This window comes from Grampus griseus (genome assembly GCF_964374135.1).
Source record: "Grampus griseus genome assembly, chromosome: 3".
Classification (NCBI taxonomy): domain Eukaryota; kingdom Metazoa; phylum Chordata; class Mammalia; order Artiodactyla; family Delphinidae; genus Grampus; species Grampus griseus.
In genome coordinates, this window is record NC_139019.1 from 61,617,875 (window position 1) to 61,637,575 (window position 19,701).

Consider the following 19,701-nt stretch of genomic DNA (forward strand, 5'->3'; position numbering starts at 1 on the left):
AGCTACAAGTTATTTGATTGATTTTTCTTTTCCGTGTGGTTTTACTACTTCCTCTTATTCATTTATGCTTTTATTTACATCCTGTGTATCTAAGCAAAATGAGCTGTTCATGTCTTAAAGAGTTATCTTGCAGAGCTCTCCAGGGTGAGGAGGAGGCTGTAAGGAAGAAGATAGCAGGGGCAGCAGTGGATGGCCCCAGCCAAGTGACTAAGCAACCAGATGGGGCCCTGAAATCAAGACAGTTATTGGTTCTTGCTGCTTTGGAGAGTAGGCTGAAAGTTTGCTTTGATGCTCTTATCCTTTAGTGCTTGAGAGTCTAAAAAGGTACTGAATTATTGGAAGCTACCGAAATAACCCATTTAAAGGAAATGCCCAGAATAGTCAAGACTCTTACTATGTTAGGCAAAGACTTTAAGGTGAGCTAGGAGTAAGTTGAATGCAGTGTGTTCCAGGAAGATCAGTCATGGAAAGTTGATCCGGTAGCAAAACTGCTAATGATGAAACGGGAAGCACAGGTGAAGGTTACCCAGCCTGTGCCGCAATTTAAAGCCAGGGTCCTTTCTCCTGTGGATTAACTTTTGAGGAAGATGTAACAAGAGCTGAAAAAGCAACTGAAAATGTCCAATTTTGCTTGGATTGTTTAGATCATAATATGGAAGAATTTTGCTTTTATTGATTTGGGTAATTTTGTCAGTTTTAATTTTGATTCCTATTAGAAATCAGGCATGTGTCAGGTATGTTTAGAAGCCAAAGCTACAAGTAGTTTCAGCTGTCACAGGCCCTAGATCAGGAAAATAGCCATTTTTGTATATTCTATCACTAAGTGCTTCACGTGATACAGAGTAAGAGTTTATGAAAAGGGTTGTTAGTGTCTTCTTTGAGTTTCTAAATTAGAACTCTGCTTCTAGATGAGGTTTTTTTATGGGCAGGATTACGTTCAGGAAATGTGGATGTGAACTGCTCCATGACTGGCTTTTAACTTTGGTATTTTTGTTGGAAGGGGTGAACGTGTCCTTCTGTTGACTTTTCCCTTGTTATACACATTTCTTTACATTTATAAAGCTTTTTAAATACTTTGAAGCATTTCCATATTTCTTTACTTTAAAATTAAGATATCTGTATAGTATTTGAGAGGGTTTTATTCCTCCCTATTTATAATTACATCAGTGCTTCTCCAAGAAAGAAACATATACTTATCTTGAAGTTAAAGCTAACCTAAGGCAGGTGTATATATGTTACTAGTGAATGGCATAGTTAAAATACCTGAATATCTTCTTTCCTGTCATCACTATTACATATAAGTTAGTCTTTCAAATTTGATTGGTAGATATCTTCTTGATGAAATGATACACATCATATTGAAACCAATATACTGAGACTTGAATCAGAATGAGTTTGCAAAATCTGGTTTAATTCATATCTGGGGAGGGTAGGGGAGCATGTTGTGAAAATACATACGCACAGGAACCTAATCAATGCTAGACAAATAATGTATTAGTTTACAATATAATAGGATAAGCAGAAATTCAAAGGCTCACATGGAGTCCGTCAGCGGTAATACAATTTTATATTTGGCTCAAGTGGCTGTTGCATATCAAGTGGTGCTGAGTTCCTCCAAAGCACCTCATGACCCCCCAGTCTTGGAAGGAGTTTCACCACAGTCTCAGAAGAAATCCCAGTCGTGCTTTTATTTCTTTTGGCCCTTGGGAGTCACTGCTGCCCAAATACAAACGCAGGCCAGGGATTTCCAGTGGCCACATGTTATTGCACAGAGAGGTCTGTTCTAAGCAGACCCTTATGGCTAAGACGGTGTGAGATTAGCCCTTAAATAGTGGTCTAGCATTAACGTGGTCTATCAAAGCATGTTAAGAAATAGCTCCTTAGTGATTACGTACCAGCTACTAGTTATCACACAAACAGAAAAGGCAACGTGGCAGCTTCACATTTCACATGGAAGACTAGCATTAACTGGGCCTGTCTTGCTGGCCTAACTTTCACATAAATCTAGTGATTATTTTAATATAGACCCAGGAAAAAAATGATTTCATACCAGTCTTTTCTTCACATAGGTTTGTGTAGCATTAAAATTGTTATGGGTTAATGACTAGGCCATGAAGGCAATATGTTTAACTCTCCTTTGCCAAAACAGAAACAATCTCTGTTCTGACTCCTGTCCAGTTTCCAAAAAACAAAACATACATACACCTTTGTTATTGCACATCTTTCACACAGACTTGTGTATGTATAATATACATATATATTTTTTAAATATGCTACACATAAAAAAGACAATGGCACTTTACAGAATACATGTTTAACAAAGATCATTACACCACAGATGTTTGATAACTATACAAAAACCCTTACACAATTAATGTAACATTGTTGAATCAGCACACAGGTTTAAAAAATCCACAGACTCCAAAGCACACATCTCTGCCTTCCTGGAGTTCATTGAGAAGCCCAGCCCCATCACAAAACTTGAAGCACAAACGCAGGCAAAAAATAAATAAGACTTGCTGGTAGCAGTAATGGTCCAGGTATATTAGATTTTTAGACTGAGGCGCTTGATAGAAATTTAATAGAAAAATAGCTGCGGGTCAACGATTGTCTAATTATTTTTAATCTATTATTTCCTTCTAACACATTCCTCCTATGCAGTGGTTTTTAAACAGCCATGCAGTTTTTGTCTAGACTAGCCTGATTTTGATATTCCATTTATCCCAACTGAAGCCTGGCTAAATGGACTAAAGGTTTAGAAGGCCCACATTACCTTTCTCCTCTTTCTCTGCTAGAGAGAGAAATTTCATCTCTGCTCTGCTTAACAAATCAGTGTTTAAGCGGCTTTTAGTGGTTTGCGGTTTTGTGTGTGTGCATGTGCTGGTTTTTTTTTGGTCTTCTGTAGCATTCAGACTGATGAAGTAAACACTGTCAGGTGACTTTCTTCTGGCCAAGAGAGGTCACGTTTTCGCTCATGACTTCTGTTATCAGAGTGACCTAGGAATATCCCGCCCTCCACCGCCCCTCAGTGAAGGCGCAGTCAGGCAGTAAAGATGATGGACGTGCTTAGAGAATCCTCTAAGCTTATGACTTGTCTGCGAGGAGAGTGAGAGTGTAAAATTAGAGTTGTAACATGCGTTCTCTATCTTGTATAGAAGAAGAAGTACAGTGAATCTTGTGATGATAAATTTAAGGAAAAAAATTGGGTTTTAAATCATTTGCCTGATGGAGGGAGTTGCTTTTTTTTAAATGAAAATTATTGCCAAGGGTTAAAAAGCAATGACTGTGATGGCATCAGAACTTGGTTAGAGCATACAGATGCACAGTAAGGGACAGGAGTCCTGTCCAGTGGCTGCCATAACCTATCATTTCTGTGTGGCGTCAGACACAGTTATTGTTTGTGTCCTGAGCCCTTATGACAGGCTGCTATGAGGATACATAAGGATACCCCTTGAAGGATACCCCTTGAAGGATACCCCTTGAAGTCACAGATGTACATCTTGCTTTTACTCTGAACTTTGGTCTAAGAATGGTGCGCTCATGAAGACCTGGTTGCATGCCCCCGCCTTCCTGCCCTTTAGCTCATTATCTGTGAGATAAAACGGTTTCTGGTACAGGCCGAAGGCTAGAATGGAATTAAACTGGAATGGAACAACTACAGCAATTACTTGTTCTGCAGCAAGGCATGGTTTTAGACTCACACAGCTTTAAGATGATTTTCTCAGGGCAGGGTTGTCAAATCTGAATCGGGGCTCTCTACCTGGTGGTGCTTAGCACACAGTACCTTGCCCGAACAAGGTTCATAGTTATTTGTTAAATTTTCAAAACAAAGCAAGCCCTCAAGTAAGCAGATTCATAAGCCTAAAGAGACCTGTCCTTTTAGTCCTTCCAGAAATTTGGCAGGTCCACTCCATTTGCTTAAATTGCAAAGAAGTGTTTCTATCGCATTCTGCAATTCTGAAGCTCAGGAGAATACCAGACTAGGTTCTTTCTGGTCACTTTGATCGGTTCCGAAGTAAGTCTGAAGTGATGGCTAATATCATTTTCCTGAATCAATTATGTTGGTGATTTATAGAAACTAGATTAAAAGCCCCTGAATCCTTTTTAATAGTGGTGTTTCATTCATTCTGTAAACAGGTATAGGCAGGTGCTATGAGCTTGGTCTAGCTCTCATTCATTTTTGCATTAACTTTCTATCTATCTACTCTGTGCTTTCCTGAGAATGAAGCCTTTGATGTAACTCACCAGTTAGAGCAATTTAATGTTATTTCAGTCTGCTTTCAGGACCAACACCAGTAACTAGAAAAACTTAACTCCCATCTCTAGCTCCTTTTTCTGCACAGAATGCCATCCTGCTGCTGCTGGGGGGTAGGAATACAGCTGAATACAGCATGGTTACCACACAGTGGGAAAAGGTCTCCCTGCAAGTGCTGAGATTCTGGCAAGCTCTCCCAGTCACCAGATGAATGAGCCACAGCTGGCTCGGAGACCTCTGTCCCTGGAATCAGGAAACAGAGCGAGGTTTCCTTTGGCAGTCAAAGCGCAGTCCTAGCCCTAGAAGAACACCATGTGATCTCCAGTGGAAGAGGAGACTGGGCCAGTACTGGTGCTAGCCTGGCTGCTGGGGAGTGGAATGAATTTGTCTCCACTAGCAGGATTTTGTACTTTTATTCTCATGATTGGACAGGTTCTTATTCTTCCTTTACTCAAATTTCTAAACTCTTGGAGTGACAGCTCAATTGATCCACCTGACTCTGGAATTCAGCCTAGAATAAGTCCCACCACAGAATTCCACACTGTCCCTGCTGACCCCCTGGGTCAGCTAAGCAACCGACAGTGTCTTGCTCGGCCCTTTAGCACACATCCTCTCCCCGGTGGGTGTGCAGTCTTCATTGCAGTCTCCACCTGAGAGAGTTTGAAAGAACTAGGAGGAAACAAAAGCACCAACCCCCAAACCTCACTCTGAGGCAGAGATGCTCACAGGCATGCAACCTGTGCAGAAACGTCTCTCAACAGCCCGCAAATCTGGCCAATGGTCTCTTCTGTTACCAGAGAAACTGCTGCTTTAATGGTTTAGGTCATCATCCTTCCTTGAGCCTTGGGGGGAGATGGAGTCTGACAGAACTTAACTGCGTGTCAGGGTTTATGTACTGTTTTCACGTTCCATCTCTTACAGTTTGCACCGTGGCCCTCCTGTGCAGTCACTCTGTGCAGCTGGGTGTTGCCTGTCGTTGGTCCTGGCGAGGCTCAGGGCTGTGGAACGTGGCTTTGGTAGGTAAAGGCTAGTTCTTCACTCGATTCAAACGACAGAACCGGAAGTGAAGTGTTTCACAAGGTTACACGAGCAAGAAAACGGCATTGATGTCTCTTCCAAACTAAAGGAGGCAGATAAGGTTTTTCCCCTCTTCGATTTCTTCTTGGACTTTGTCACTGGAGGTGGCAATTTCTGCTTGTGCGGAGAAGACGGCACAGATGAAAGTGAGGACCGTGCCCCCGATGGCGGTATAGAAGGCCCAGCCCAACGAGCAGTCTCCGGGTTTGTAGGCCGATGCGTAGTGTCCGCAGTAGCCTATGGCCTTCTGGCAGCCCCAGCCAGCAGGGTAGAGTATCAAACCCAGGATAAGGAAGAGGCCTGCAGGGCAGAAGAAAAACAGGTGAAAGCCCCACGGCTCTCCAGTGGCAAGTGAGTAACTGCACCAGTCTGTGGAATGGCTACTCGATCTGCCTGCTCTGGGCAACGGCATCCGTTCTGCAATAGCAAGTGTTGGGGACCGTTTCTAGGCAGCTAATCTGGCCTGATCAAGACAATCAATCACTTTAATGAAAATATTTTTAGCTGCTTTTGTACATGTTGGAATGTGAACCCACTAATAATTCCTCTTCTAGAAAAGCAGGTAACCTTGTTACTACTTCTTCCCACAGGGCTCTTACTGCAGGGAGCAGTTAGTTCCCTTTTGGTCTGAGGCAGAGGTCGGCAGACTAAGGTCAAGTGGGGTCTTGTTTTTGTAAATGGAGCACAGCTATGCCTATTCGTTTATGGACTGCCCGTGGCTGCTTCTGTGCGGGGACAGCACAGGGAGAGTTGCTACAGACCCTATGGCCTGCAAAGTCTGAAATATCTACTCTCTGGCCTTTGGCAGGAGAAGTTTGCCCACCCCGGTGTGAGGGAATTCACGGAGAACCGTGGTTAAATGCGACAGACCACATCTTAAGCTGGGTGTCATGCTTTAAAGATAAACCCACGAGGAGTCTGTTTGCTGGCATCCACCAGCAACCAACCGCATACCTAGAGACCTTCTATGTTTACACATACATTGAGAGGCCACTTGCAAACTCCGTAAGAACCTTTGGTCCGAGTGCTTTCAAGTAAGCTCAGCTCTGAGGAGACACTAAGAAGCTCTGTTTCCACTGTGCTGACGCCACCACAGCACTGCCATGCTAAAGGCCCATTTTTCTCTCCCTCCAGCTGCTCACTGTGAAATTGAGAGGCCTTTTTCCTGCCAGCCCTGGGGGTTAGGAGCTACTCCAGGGCAGGATTAGGCAAGGCAAGTGAGGCACAGACAGTCGTTCTCAGGTGCCCGCTCTGTGCCCGCGGCAGCCCGGGAGGGAGCGCCTCCCCGACGCACGGGAGACGCTGCCTACGAGGGCGTCCGCATCCCGGGACCACGAAGGGAACTGAGCGGCCTCAGGTCTTACCGACAAAACTTTCTTGGTAGAAAGGGTGCTGCGGGAAGACGATGGCTTTATTCGACGTAGCAGGAAGAAAGAGTTTTCTTTGAAGAATGTCACCTACATCATCAAGATCGCTAATGCACAGTCAAAAAGACCTGTTTTTTAGATACACTGGACTAGCAGTTCTGTCCTCTTAATTTAAGCTTACTCTAAATTCTCTTTTCCTACCTTTACTGAAATCCTCTGGGGTTACCACACCAAAGCTTCCTAGGCATTTACAGCAACTTCCTGACAAAAAGAACACGACTGCATTTGTGCTAGTATTCGGTTTGAGGAAGGTTGTGTTTCAGACCACAGATCACAGCTGTCATGGAGAGCATCTTCTCCCCGATCATGGCACTAGAGTGGGTTTTGGGGTCTGATTGTCCCTACTTCCCAAATTCATCCCCTTGTTCTCCTCTGAAGGCCTCGCGGGGCTTTCTAGCAGGGGTGGAACAGAGGGAATCCATTTACACGCTCACGGTCTGAAGAAGAGCGATTCACAAAAGTTTTTCTAACTGTGCAGCCCTTATTTCTCCGTAGGTCGGGGTGCTGGGAGCCAGGTGGCGGTGATCCGTAGCTAGGGAAATGCGATCCAGTGTTGTTGGGAGGCGTAAGTGAAGGGAGCAGCGGCCCAGACACCTGGAGAGATGCTGTTAGAAATGAACGGGCGCATGGAGCAAATCCTGCCGAGGATCAGGCCGCCTGTGGAGAATGTGCTGGCGCGCTGGCAAAGGCACAGTCCCGGACCAGCTGTCCTGGTCTGGATGTCTGGCTAGAAGTCACATAGCAGAAAGGCCCCTGTAGTCCCTGTGTGAGGCTAGGACACAAACCAGCAACATGGTGGACCACAGCAACAACTCAGCAGGTGGTCGGTCACTTAGTAGTTAAGGTCTCTAGGTTTGGAGTAAGATAGAGGTCTGAATCCAAGCTCTGCCATCTACGAGCTGGGTGACCTTAGAGAAGTCTTTGAACCGAAGTATGATTACTCACCTGTAAAATGAGCTCATCCTTAACTCATAAGGTGGGTGTGAGTGTTACACAGTCTGTAAAGAGTACTTGCTGTGTCCCTAACAACAACTTGGAACACAGACTAGCGCTAGGTAACAGGTTAAAGCCCTTGGCAGGCCCCTTCCATGCAGAAGCAGAAGCAGTGTAAAGTTTACCAGTTATGAATAGACAGGCCGGCCTACTGGGGGGGGTGGGGGGGTGGATATTTTGAAAGGTGTCATAACTGGGGGAGAGGAGGCTACAATGAGTACCCTTGAAAGAATAAACTGTTCTCCATCTGAACAAATGTAACTCAGCTGGGGAGATCTACGATGACTGAGCTAATTCTTTTGTATTTCTAAGCCTGTGATAAATCCCGATTAATTCCCACCTTGTTCCCTAGGAAAGCTCACCCAAGGCACATGGAACCTTGGGAGCTTCCTCCCTCAGGTCCTAAGTTACTGCGCTGGAAACCAGAGGCACCATCGCTGGGACCTGTGTGAGGATTCAGAGGCACTTCGAGCACGCAGCCTGTAGGCAAGGCAGTATTAACGGCTCTCCCTTTTAAAAGGCCAGAGTGTTTATATTTGAATATTAATTGCATACATCGTTTGTATTATGTGGCTTAAACAAGTCCAACTAGTAAAATTTAATGCATTTTAATATGCATTATAACCCTTGAATTGTAAGGGTTTCTCTTTATGGCAAAATACTTTCCTTAACCACCCTTCTCTAGAGTGGCTGTTAGCAATTTACATTCCCACCATCATCACAGCAGGGTTCCCTTTTCTCCACGCCCTTTCCTGCACTGGATAGGGGCTAGGGACGGAAGACCGAAAGCACAGAGTCTGCTGTCACGTAGCAGCTCTGCCACCCTGTGCTGGGCTCTGGCTTGTAGGATGCACAAAATAATGTGGCTGTCTCAGATCCTTCTGGGAAGCCAGCAGTTTTAAAATAACTATTATTTTAATATCATCAGACCCCTTTTTTCAGAACACTCAGGAACATTCACCCCTGTACTTCTCCTTAGCTGTCCTCTTTGCTGGTAGCTCAGATAAGGTTCCTGAGGTGCTTCAGGCCTTCTTAAAATCTTGTGGCTGCTACTGGCCAATCGATCTGTGAATAAGGACAGCAGGGAGACATCATAAAAGGGCGCCATGCTTAAGAGTCTGTCAAAATCCTCAGCTTGACTATAAGCCCACAGGGCAGTCCCCCGGAAGGGTGACAGAAAGTGGCTCTGTTAGGCTGCGAGCCCCGGTGCATGTGATGTGCGCCCAAACGACAGGCTCCCAACCTGGGCAGCCTGGCTGGTGGGCCTCTCCTCCCAGCACTCACCAGAGCTGCCCCTAGCTTGGTTAATGCCGTGAAAACACAAGACAGTCGGAGAGAGAAAACAGCCGGCCTTCAGGTGAGCAAGGACAGAACAAGCATTTGTCATCTTTCTAGGTATTTAAAAAAGGCTCTTCTACCAGAGGAGTTCCAGAAATGTCCACGATTCAGGTGGCCACACGCGGCCCTCACCTCACCTCGCCTCCCGGGCCGGCGCAGCTTCCGAGCGGCCTGGGCGCCGGCTCCTGGGCCCTAACGAGCACTCCTTAGTCACAGCCGTCATCTCAACAGGTTCTTTCTGCTTCCAAGTAAGATTATCGAGAAGGCCAGAAAGGTTTCCCAGCTCTCAGAGTAAAATCCAGTTTTCCCTCCCTGGCCCTCGAGGTCCTCCGTGCCCCAGCTCCCCGCGCCTGCCTCTCTTGCCCTTTGCCCTCTGCTCCGGCCACACACCAGCCGTGCTCGGGCCTCTGCTCTTGTTACGCTCCTCTCACCTGCACTGCCCTTCTTGCAGACAGCTTTCCAGCCACCTTCAAGTGCCACCTCCTTGGTCTTCTGGTCCCATCTATTTACAATTCCAAACACCTACCTCTCCCTTAACCTGCTATCCCCCCCTTCCTTGCTTTATTATTTCTCCTTAGCATTTATTACTGACAAACAGAATAGATTACTTTGAGTCATACGAAACTGTCAATATTTGTCCATTTTTTACCTACAAAAATGGTCATTTCATGTGGTTCAACCTGATACTTCACTTAGTTATTCTGATTGTTAATCCACCTCCATTCTAAACTTCAAGCTCCACGAGGGCGGTGCTCAGAACAGTGCCTGGCACAGAGCAGACTCTTAATAAAACTTTATCAATGTCAGTGCAATTTGCTTTGCGATACAGTTTTTCTAAACCATAGTGCCCCTGGGGAGAAAGAGTAAAATAACTTTGGCAGATGCCAATCAACAAGAACGAAGTTATCCCAGCAGGAAGGGAGATGCACACTCTTGGTTGGCTGGCTTCTCCTGTCACACTGCCTGGTCCAGGCCTGTGAATCCCAGGGGCTAGAAGCAAACATCCGCCCCAGATTCCAAATAGGCTTGATGACACCTGCTACCGAGACAGAACTGAAGTCCACGACTTCTTAGATGGGCACATCAGACAGCAGGCAAGAGAACACAGTAAGACATACACCAAGTCTGCTGCAAATGTGGCGTGGCTTTTCTAGTCATCAATTTGGAGTGCACCAGGGACTGTCAGCTGAGGTGTGCTCTGGATTGAGTTTCACATAAGAGCCACACCAGACAATGGTCTGCTCTCCCCCGCAGCTCCTGAAGTGAGGCCAGCCTATCTCTGGGGCCTTTCCATCTCCTTGCCTTAATGCATCACCGTTTGGGCTGTGTGTGAATGTGTGTTGGGAGGGTGGCAGAGAAAATAAGGGACTAGGCCAGTGGGCATGTCATTTCCTTCTGACTGGCATCTCTTCCTGGTGCCTGGCTGAGCTGCGACAGGCCCAGCTGGGAGGAGGAGGAAAGGCAGGCAGGATGATACTGGCCAACTACCCAAGAAAACAGCCACCACTACAAGAAACCACAGGCAGTTCAGAGGGCCGGTAACTTCTGCAGTGGCTCGACTTGATGATACCCAAGAAGGTACCATTTTTTCCCAACCTTAAGAGATATCCTCTCCCTTGTATCCTGCCTTTTCTCTTGCTAACAGCCTCGCAGTTCATGGTACCAAGAGAACTAGAAGATGCCAGCATATGCTCACCATGGGGTCACTTGGGGGATGACTCAACCTTATCTGGGGAAGAAATTAATTAATTAAGAAAGAAATTAATGAAAGGGAACGGATGGTTAGTCACTTGGACTATTCCACAGATGCCACACCAGGCTGGAGACAGAGCCCTGACAATTTACCAAGGCTCACCATAGGGTGCTGGCTCTCTCATGGGCACCAGCTATCACACTGCAACACCCATCATGTCCCTCTGCCATTTTAGTAATATTTTCTCCTACCTGGAAGGAGCTTTCAGACTCAACCCTGGATTCCCAGCAGTTCTATCCTGCTACACAGGAATCTTTAGAGTCTATGGGTGACCTAAACACGTGGTTTGTGTTTAATTCAAATAATTAGACTCCATGAGCTCTGAAAGGGAGAGGGCAGGAGCTGTGTTTCATGGCTGAGTTTCTGGTGCCTTGAAAAAGAAGGTGCTAAAAAATAAAATGAATGAAACACCCTGGGAAAAGTAATGTCAGAGTCTTCCTGATCAACAGTCAGCACTGACTGTGATTAGACCGGCCACAAAATTATATATCTTAGGTAATTTTCTTGCTACTGCCTTGAAGTGAAACAGTATGGTATCAAATATAAGTTTTAATCAAATCCCTTAGGTGGGGGAAACAACCTCCATAATCTTGCCAAGACTCCAGTTTTGGAAAGACTACGAGTTGCTGAATACAATAAATAATATGTTACTTGTCTGAAGGTGACCACCTCCAGCTTTAAGCGTCCGGGACGCTAGGAACGGGGAAGCCAAGTCTGAACCACTGCTCTTCAGCCTGTGAAGGAAGAGTGCGGAAGGCTCCGTGGCTACTTCACAGGCTCTCCCTGGCTGTGTCGGCCCCGACGCCCTCCCTGCCAGTCTGTCACCCAATCACCCCACACTTTTGCTACCTGCTGGCCAAGGGGACGGACTCCAGGTTTCTTGCCTTTTGTGTGTCACCCACTGTCTGTACAGAAGGAGGCCCTTTTTCCTGGCCTGACAAGTGAGAACTAGAGGCTGGCCCCTGTTGTACAGAAGAACAAGTGAGTCTTTGGACATCATACTCCCACCTCCCCTTCAGACAGGCTTCCAGACTAAATAGTAAAGACTGACTAGACCTCAGTTTCCAAAGGAAATTTTCTAAGGACGGGAAGAAAAGATGGCCGTCTGTTACTGCTACCAGCAGCCTGTGGAGAAGCCCCCAGTGAGGGACGCACCCTCAGCCTCCACTAGGTCATAACAAGCTCATTCTGAAGCTCTGAAATACCCTAACATCTCTGGAGAGCGAGTGCACAGCAGACAGCGGACAGCAGGCTTAGCATCATTTGATACATTTGGGCTCCAACTAGGTCTAGCTGAGGACCTGAACAAGGGGTCTCACTCATGCTGACCCCCTGGGCACTCATCCACCTGGAAATACCCTCCCCCCATCCCAGCCCAAATGTCACCTCTGTGTGACATTTGTCACCACTTCCTGCCAGAATGTTATTCTCTGTGTGTTCCCACTGCCCTGTGCACATCCCTCTTCAGCTCTTTATCATGTTATTTTTGTATATTCAACTCAATTTACTGAGTTACCTACTAAGTGGCAGGCATTATTCTCGGCCCTGAGGATAGAGCAAGGCCCCAGCAGAACTCTGAACCCCTTGAGGGCAGAAAAGCTTTATCCTTCTTGATTTACATCACAATTTTATCTTTAGCATTTACCATAGGGTATGTCACACAGTTGGGTAACAGGTCAAGAGTTCAACTTATTTCTGGCTTTGAAACAGCCACTGACTCATCTAGGAACCCAGCAGGAAACCATCTAACTATCAGACATCCATTTCCCATTCAACATAGCTCTGGGGGGAAAAAAAAATTCACCTGGTGGTGTTTATCCCTGTCAGGTCTACCCTGTGACTCAGACTGAGCTCCAGTCTCTGAGGTGCTCAGCTCAGCTGTGCCGGGAGGCTGCCCCTGTCACCGCACCCCCTGCCCCTCAACCTCTGGCCCAGGCGGCCATCCCTCTAACAAGAAGCAAGACAGATCAGATGGGAGAGTGACTGGCTTCCTGCATCCCACCCCTATTCTGGGGCACAGCTCAGAGAGCGTTCCAGCCTTACTGGGGGTGACAGCTTCACTCAGCAAGTTCAGAAAGTACTGACAATACTGTGGTAAAGGAAAACTAAGGAGACAGGGCAGTGCCTCTTGCAGGATCATCTGCCAGTGTCCTGCCTCCACACGGGAAGCCGTGTTGGTTGTCCCTTCGCGGTATCCCTGGCTGGTCTTCCTCACCTTTCCAGTCTCTGAACACGGGAGGGCCCAGGGCCCAATCCTTTGTCCTCTTCTCCACATTCTCTTGATTGATCACACTCGGTCCCACAGTTTTAAATACTGCCTCTAGGCTGGCATCTCCTGAATTCTGATCTCCACCTTTAACTCCAGATTTGCATATCCAACTGCCTACTTGACCTCCACTTGGCTATCTAACAAGGTACTGGAAAACTATGTCCAAACCTAACTCTTGATTCCTACTCCCCACTTCAGAACCTGGCCTTTGCCCTGTGGACCTCATTTCAGCAAATGGGAGTCCAATTCTTAGACCTGCTCAGGTGAAAACCCTTAGAATCCTTCCTGACTCCTCTCTTAGGGCCCACATCCCTCTGCGGCAAAGCCTACTGGCCTTCATTCCAGCTGCTCCCTTGGCCGGAAGAGCTCTTCCTCCTGACTGTCCATAGGGCTAACTCCTGTATCTCCTTAAAGTCTTTGGCTGAATCTCTCCTCACCGAATCCTACCCTGACGACCCTATTTAACATTGCAGCTTCCCTCCTTATCACCCCAGCATACCCAACCTCTCTCACCCTGGCTACTCCTTTTGTTTTTTCCTTCCATAGCACCCATCACTTTTTAACATACTGTATACTTATTTGGTTTATTGTGTCTCCACCAGCTTGAATGTAAACCCCACGAGGATAGAGAACTTTGTGCAGTTTTTTCTTTATGTATCCCAATTGCCTAGAACAACGTCTGACGTGTAATAAGTGTTCAGTAAATATTTGTTGGATGAATGAAAAGATAGAGTGCTATGATGTGGATGGTTACATTTTAAAATGAAGCCATTTTAAGTGCTTGCCAAGTTTTTTAAATGGTTGGAGGAAAAGCTACATTCGATAACGGTGAATCCCAGGGGTCGGCAGTTTTGGCTAACAGCACACCAGCCACACTTACTAATGAAACACACAAAGGGACCAAACCATGGGACTGGCCTTCTACCTGACTGCAAGCACCGAATATCTCCTTTCTGGCTACAGAAAATAGATCTTTGTTGGGAGATGACGCAGAAAAAAGCAGTAAGTCAACTAAATGTAATAAGTTTTCAGTAATCTAGAGATCATCTTAGCCTCAAAACTCTGAAGTTGTTTCCAACTATGCTTGGCAGCGGTAACGACATCTATAAAGACATGCTGTGGCTGACTGTGGGAACTGCCCGGGACACCAGCTGGGAAGGGAGGCGCAGTGCAGGGCTAAACCTGGAGAAGTTCAGGAAAATGGCAGGTGGCAGAAGGGTACACCCGGGGGAATGAGGAGCGAGGTGGACCATGGCAGTATGCAGAAGTGGTAAGGGCGGTGTCTAGAAGCAGCATGAGCCTGGAGAATGGAGAGACTGACAGAAAGTGTCGGCACTGAAGGCAGGAATGTAGAACTGCTGACGGCCCAGGAAAATACCCACTCCCATCAGCAGCCCTGAGGACAGTGTCATAGATCAACCGCAGGTGCAGCGATGGGGGGGTGGTCAGGGGAGGGAGAGGAGGTGATTCCCTGCTTCCAAGAGGAATATGTTTAGTTATTTAACTCTAAGTCTGGGACCATCATGTGGTACAACAACTGATGTACAGAGTGATACACAACCACCCTAGGCCTGCTAGTTAACATTTATCTGTATGTTTACCTCTCTTTTCTGTCTAAATTTGAATTTTTTCCCAAGTCATCTTCCATGCTGACAGCTGGAAGTCATTTTGGCAGTCCCTAATAGCTATTTGAAAGTCGTCAACTGTTGTTAGGTAGGGACCTTTTCTCTCTCACAATTCCCTAAGGCAAACTGTCAGGTATTATTAAGACTGTGCTTTGAGGAAGGCACCATGTCAGACCAACGAATTTGCCATCCAGCTCTTCTCTTTCCAAAGATCACAGTATGAACCTGTGTACTCCTCCTGTGCAGGGACTTTGCAGACAGCCTGTAGTGGTCATTCTCACTCACCAAGGCAAGGCTGAACTAGGTCCTCTACACTCTGTTTTAAGAAGAGAGGCAACTCAGAATTTCCCAGGTAAAAAGTTTAAATAAAAAATTACAAGTAAATGGTTAGCCAACTATCTGGAAAATTATCCAGAACAGTGATAGTAAAAAACTAGGAATCTTGCTGTGACATACTATGCATTTGTCCCATAATAGGACAGCACTGGCTCCAAGGTCTCTTAGATGCCTCAAAGTATGTACATTTGGCTCAGATGAACTCCCGCTGGATTATAAACTGGACAGCAGTAAGGAGTGTGTTCTGTTCCTTGGCTTCTACCTCCATCTCCATCCCAAATCCAACACAGTCCTCTACACATACTGTGTTGTTGACCAACTTCACATGGCATTTCTGATTCCCATTTCCTTTCTAGTCTTCTCATTTTTGGAAGAACCTTTTGGAAAGATCTTCTGTGGTAAAAATGGTAGATGCCAAGCAAAGATGACATGGAGTTTAAGCTATAAACACCCTCCCCCAATTTTACACATTCACAACTAATACTTTAAAGCTGGAAGTTTATACAGGTGATCAGAACCTCTTAATGATCATAATGATAATTGTTATAATAACAACGGCAGCAGTTAAGTGCTAAGCACTTTAAATATAACTCAGATGAGAGTTGTCTCCGTGAGAGGATCTTGTGAGGTTGGTACTACGAATATCATCATTTGGCACATGAGGAAACTGAGGCACAGAGGGATTAAGGTTACACAGCTAATCAGTGGTGGAGCTGGGACTCAAATCCAGGCTGCTGCGTTACTGCACACCAAAGACTAGCTTCCAAAACAAAAGCATCTGTGCAGCTGAAGAGGGGAGACTGCTATATCCTCAAAAGCTGGCTCGCTTATACCTACGAGACGTTAGAGAGCAGATGACGATGAACAGCTCTCAAGTGGAAAAAACCACAGGAATGCTGTAAGGGGATGACGGGGAGAGGAAGGCTGCACAAAAATAAAGGCTCACCTATTCTCAGGCAGGTTGATTTGCTAACCCTGCAGCAAGACAACAACAAGATAAAGGATTTCCATTACAATCTGAGTGTCATCAGCCTCCTTTACTACAATATAGATGTCACCTTGGAATGGCTGCCACTGGCCAAAAAAAACTTCTAGAAAGAACACCTATGAACAGCTCAAACCAACATAATATTCGCTATGATGTCCTCTCCTGAAGAATCTGTGTGAGCAGAAAACTGGAAATAAAGCACAAAACCCATCAGACCAGGGGGAGAAAATGTAAGCCGTATCATCTGTTTACATTTTAGTCTTTGAGATTCTGTGCACTTGGGAACCATCTGAAACTGCACATCTAACTAGAATACTAATGCCGTCCACAAACTGGTCCACAAAAAAACCATATCCTATGAACTTTCCAGGAGAGACATCTGTAGCTGATTAGACAAAATCGAGCACCGAGAGCATTCTCAGCCGCCAAATTACATCCCTCCTCCAGCAGCTGGGGCCATGGTTTAACCATCCCGCTTCCTCCAAGTAGCCTTTCTTTTCTTTTTTTCTTTTTTTTTTTTTTTTTTGCGGTACGCGGGCCTCTCACAGTTGTGGCCTCTCCCGTTGCGGAGCACAGGCTCTGGACGTGCAGGCTCAGCGGCCATGGCTCACGGGCCCAGCCGCTCCGCGGCATGTGGGATCTTCCCAGACCGGGGCACAACCCCGTGTCTCCTGCATCGGCAGGTGGACTCTCAACCACTGCGCCACCAGGGAAGCCCCAAGTAGCCTTTCTTAATTCACAGAACAGAGCTGAGGATCTCTGCCTTGACCTCCTCCTAACCCTGAACCCTTGCACCATTCACCATTACCTGTACGCAGGCAGTAGGTTTTAGTTAATCCTGTGCTAACAAGAGATTTGCTTGTCTCAATGTCTACATTCGGGATGCTGCTCTCAATCTAAGGCATCAGGCTCTCAAATCTTGCTTATGACAACTACAGACACCAGGATGGGGCCCCCCCAGGTCTCTTCTACCCAAGAAGAGTTCTGGTCCTTGCCTCCCAAGCCCCAAAGCTAAATTAACAACGCGGTTCCAGCCTGCTTGACTTCTCCAGATGCCAAGACACTACCCTCAGTACCAAAATGCCAGTTAGCCATTCAGAGTCAGGGGTATTCGAACAGTATTTATAAATAAGAGTAATATAACAAAGTATTAGTTATACCATGAATCAAGGAGTTCTGCCCAAGAACTGCCACCTTTGGTTAATCTCTACTTTTGAAATCACTTTGCCCACTAAGGCTTTTCAAATTTTCATTGAAGATTTATTCTATAAAGCCCAGACAGGATTTGGTTTTACTGACGGCCAGTTCTGGAAAGATTCTTATTGGTTCTTTGCATGATGACTCATTTATTTATGCTCTGTCTAGGAGGGCAGAGTACATGCTAGGATTGAGACTTAGCAGCATTTACTACATCCTTTACTCTTTCCAAATGCCTAGAAACTCACAGTTTCTAGCACGGATTAGTGAGCACAGAACAGACTATGCTTCTGTCAGTGAACAGCTTTTACTGAGCGCCGAGTGTGTATGTAGCAGGCCCCAATCTGAACATTAGAGGGCTGTGAAAATGTCACAATCCACACCGTTGCTCATATTCTAGAACAGTGGTTCCCAAGCTTCTGGACTTCAGACACTAGCAAAATCTCCAGAAAAATTACTGGGAGGTCAATAGTTTTTCTTTTGCTAATATAAGGACACTAAAAATAACCGTTAACTCCTCTCACTATCATTTCATAAAAAAGGGTATTTTAACGCAAAAAGGGTAAAGGATGTCATCTAAGAATAAAGGACAGTTCTTTAAATTGAACACATTTAGCACTATGAAATCTTACAACATTGTCCATATTTTTCTCGTTTTCGCTGAGGACTGGTGGCAACTAAAAATTGGCGCTTGCCATCTGCCTCTACAAGGACTAAGTCACTAGCCACTGCAGCCGCTGACCTTCAACACCCCCTGAAAGGAGTTCAGGGTGGAGATCAGGAATGAGGCACTCTGTGCTCTGGGAAAAACTGGCAGGACAGGCCTTCAGATAGATATTTGCAGGAGAAGATTTTATGAGCCCAAATTCTTGCATCTTCTCTTATCTAGAAAAGTACTAAAATCATTAACAGAGACATTTTCTCCTTGTGACTAGCAGTAACCTTCACCAGACTAGCAGCAACCTTCTGCAAAAAATGTGTGCCTGACTGCACGCTCCCCCTTCACCAAAACCACATATATACTGACCTTCCCCCCGCCACTTCTTTGAGCAGTTCCTCAGAGCTATCTGAGACGCTGTCTCCTGGGCTATAGTCCTCATTTTGCCCCCAATAAAACTTAACTTACAACTCTCACGTTGTGCTTTTTTTTCAGTTGACAAACCTTAGCAGGGTGCACGCCCTTGTTCAAAGGCAGTGAGAGGCCGCTGGGGTGTGTGTGTGTGAGGATGGGGACATCTTTCTAAGAAGCCTGTTTGTTTACTGTATAAATGAAAAGGTAAAGAGTTTTCACTGCACCTCATTTTAAAGTTTCAAGGGTTTATGGACAAGCTAGACTGGGCCCAACTGGCATTTAAAAACTCTGCTTTGAAGGCCAGATCAGAAATGGGAGGTCACTGGTAATGAAAAGGGTTTTCAGCTGATAACCAGTGTCTTTGCAGAGCAGATTATATCTACATGTCATTTTAGTACATGATCAATAACATTAGAGGTTTTTAACCAACAAGATTTTCTGAGGGGAAGGAGAAGAAAAGTGAAGAATCGGTGTCGGTAATTTTTTACTTAAAGCTTGTATTAATGCTTATACCGTCTCCCTGGAGGAGTCTAGTAGGGTACTTGTTTTCTACTAAAAACACTTCCATGGAATTATAATTGGCAAGAAAAATACTCTTCCAGGGTGGTGGGTGGAGAACGGATGACAAAGCAATAAAGAGAATTCTTCGGAAGACAATCAGAGCATAGTTGTCATAAAAAGACCTTACAGCCAAGCCCCCCAGAGGAAGTTTCTGTTACAATTACTCAAAATTAATGACCATCAATTAAGAATTGTCAGATGCCCCTAGAATATGTGGAGAAACAATCCACAAGAGAGATGCAGTTTCTCCCACACTGAAGCCTCCCTAAACCTTTCTCAGCAATGATTCATGTTTATATGCAAATTACTTCACTGGCAGTTTCTAAAACTTTAACTCTTACCTGTTAAGATGCATCCCCACAAACTAATTTAGATTATTCCTTCCCATGAGTTAGTGATAAAATTTTACTTTGCATTCCAAGTGAGAAGGTGTTTCCTAAACTGTTTCTATGCAACTGGAAGAACTCTATAAACTATTTCTTGATAAATTATTCATCCAACATGTAGGATTAGAAAGAGCTCCTGTTTAACCAAAATACACTTATAATTCAAAGTAAGCTGCCCCCCCAAAAAAAATCAAATGCAGTGCATAGCAGAATAAAAGACAGTTAAAAAATTTAGTTACTGAGCTCTGAAATTTTCAGGACAGTAAGTAAATTTCTTGCCTGCTAAAGTTTTGGGGTCCAGATAACGTTAAATAATTTCTGCAACAAAGCGAGTGCCATCTTTTCAACACTAGGGCCCTGAGGCTGTCCTTCAACTCTGAACACATAGCCACTGAGTATTTTGGTTTGAAGTTTTTAATATTGG

At 45.4% G+C, this 19,701-nt stretch overlaps 1 protein-coding gene across 1 annotated transcript in view; it reads right to left on the reverse strand.

Moving 5' to 3' along the window:
* Positions 1-1,410: 1,410 nt before the first annotated feature.
* Positions 1,411-19,701, reverse strand: part of LHFPL2 (LHFPL tetraspan subfamily member 2) — a 179,144-nt gene continuing 160,853 nt past the window's right edge. The window contains exon 5 of the mRNA XM_082651790.1: positions 1,411-5,632. Coding sequence (XP_082507916.1) covers positions 5,376-5,632 — 257 coding nt within the window. The 3' untranslated portion in view covers positions 1,411-5,375. The remainder of the gene's footprint in view (positions 5,633-19,701) is intronic.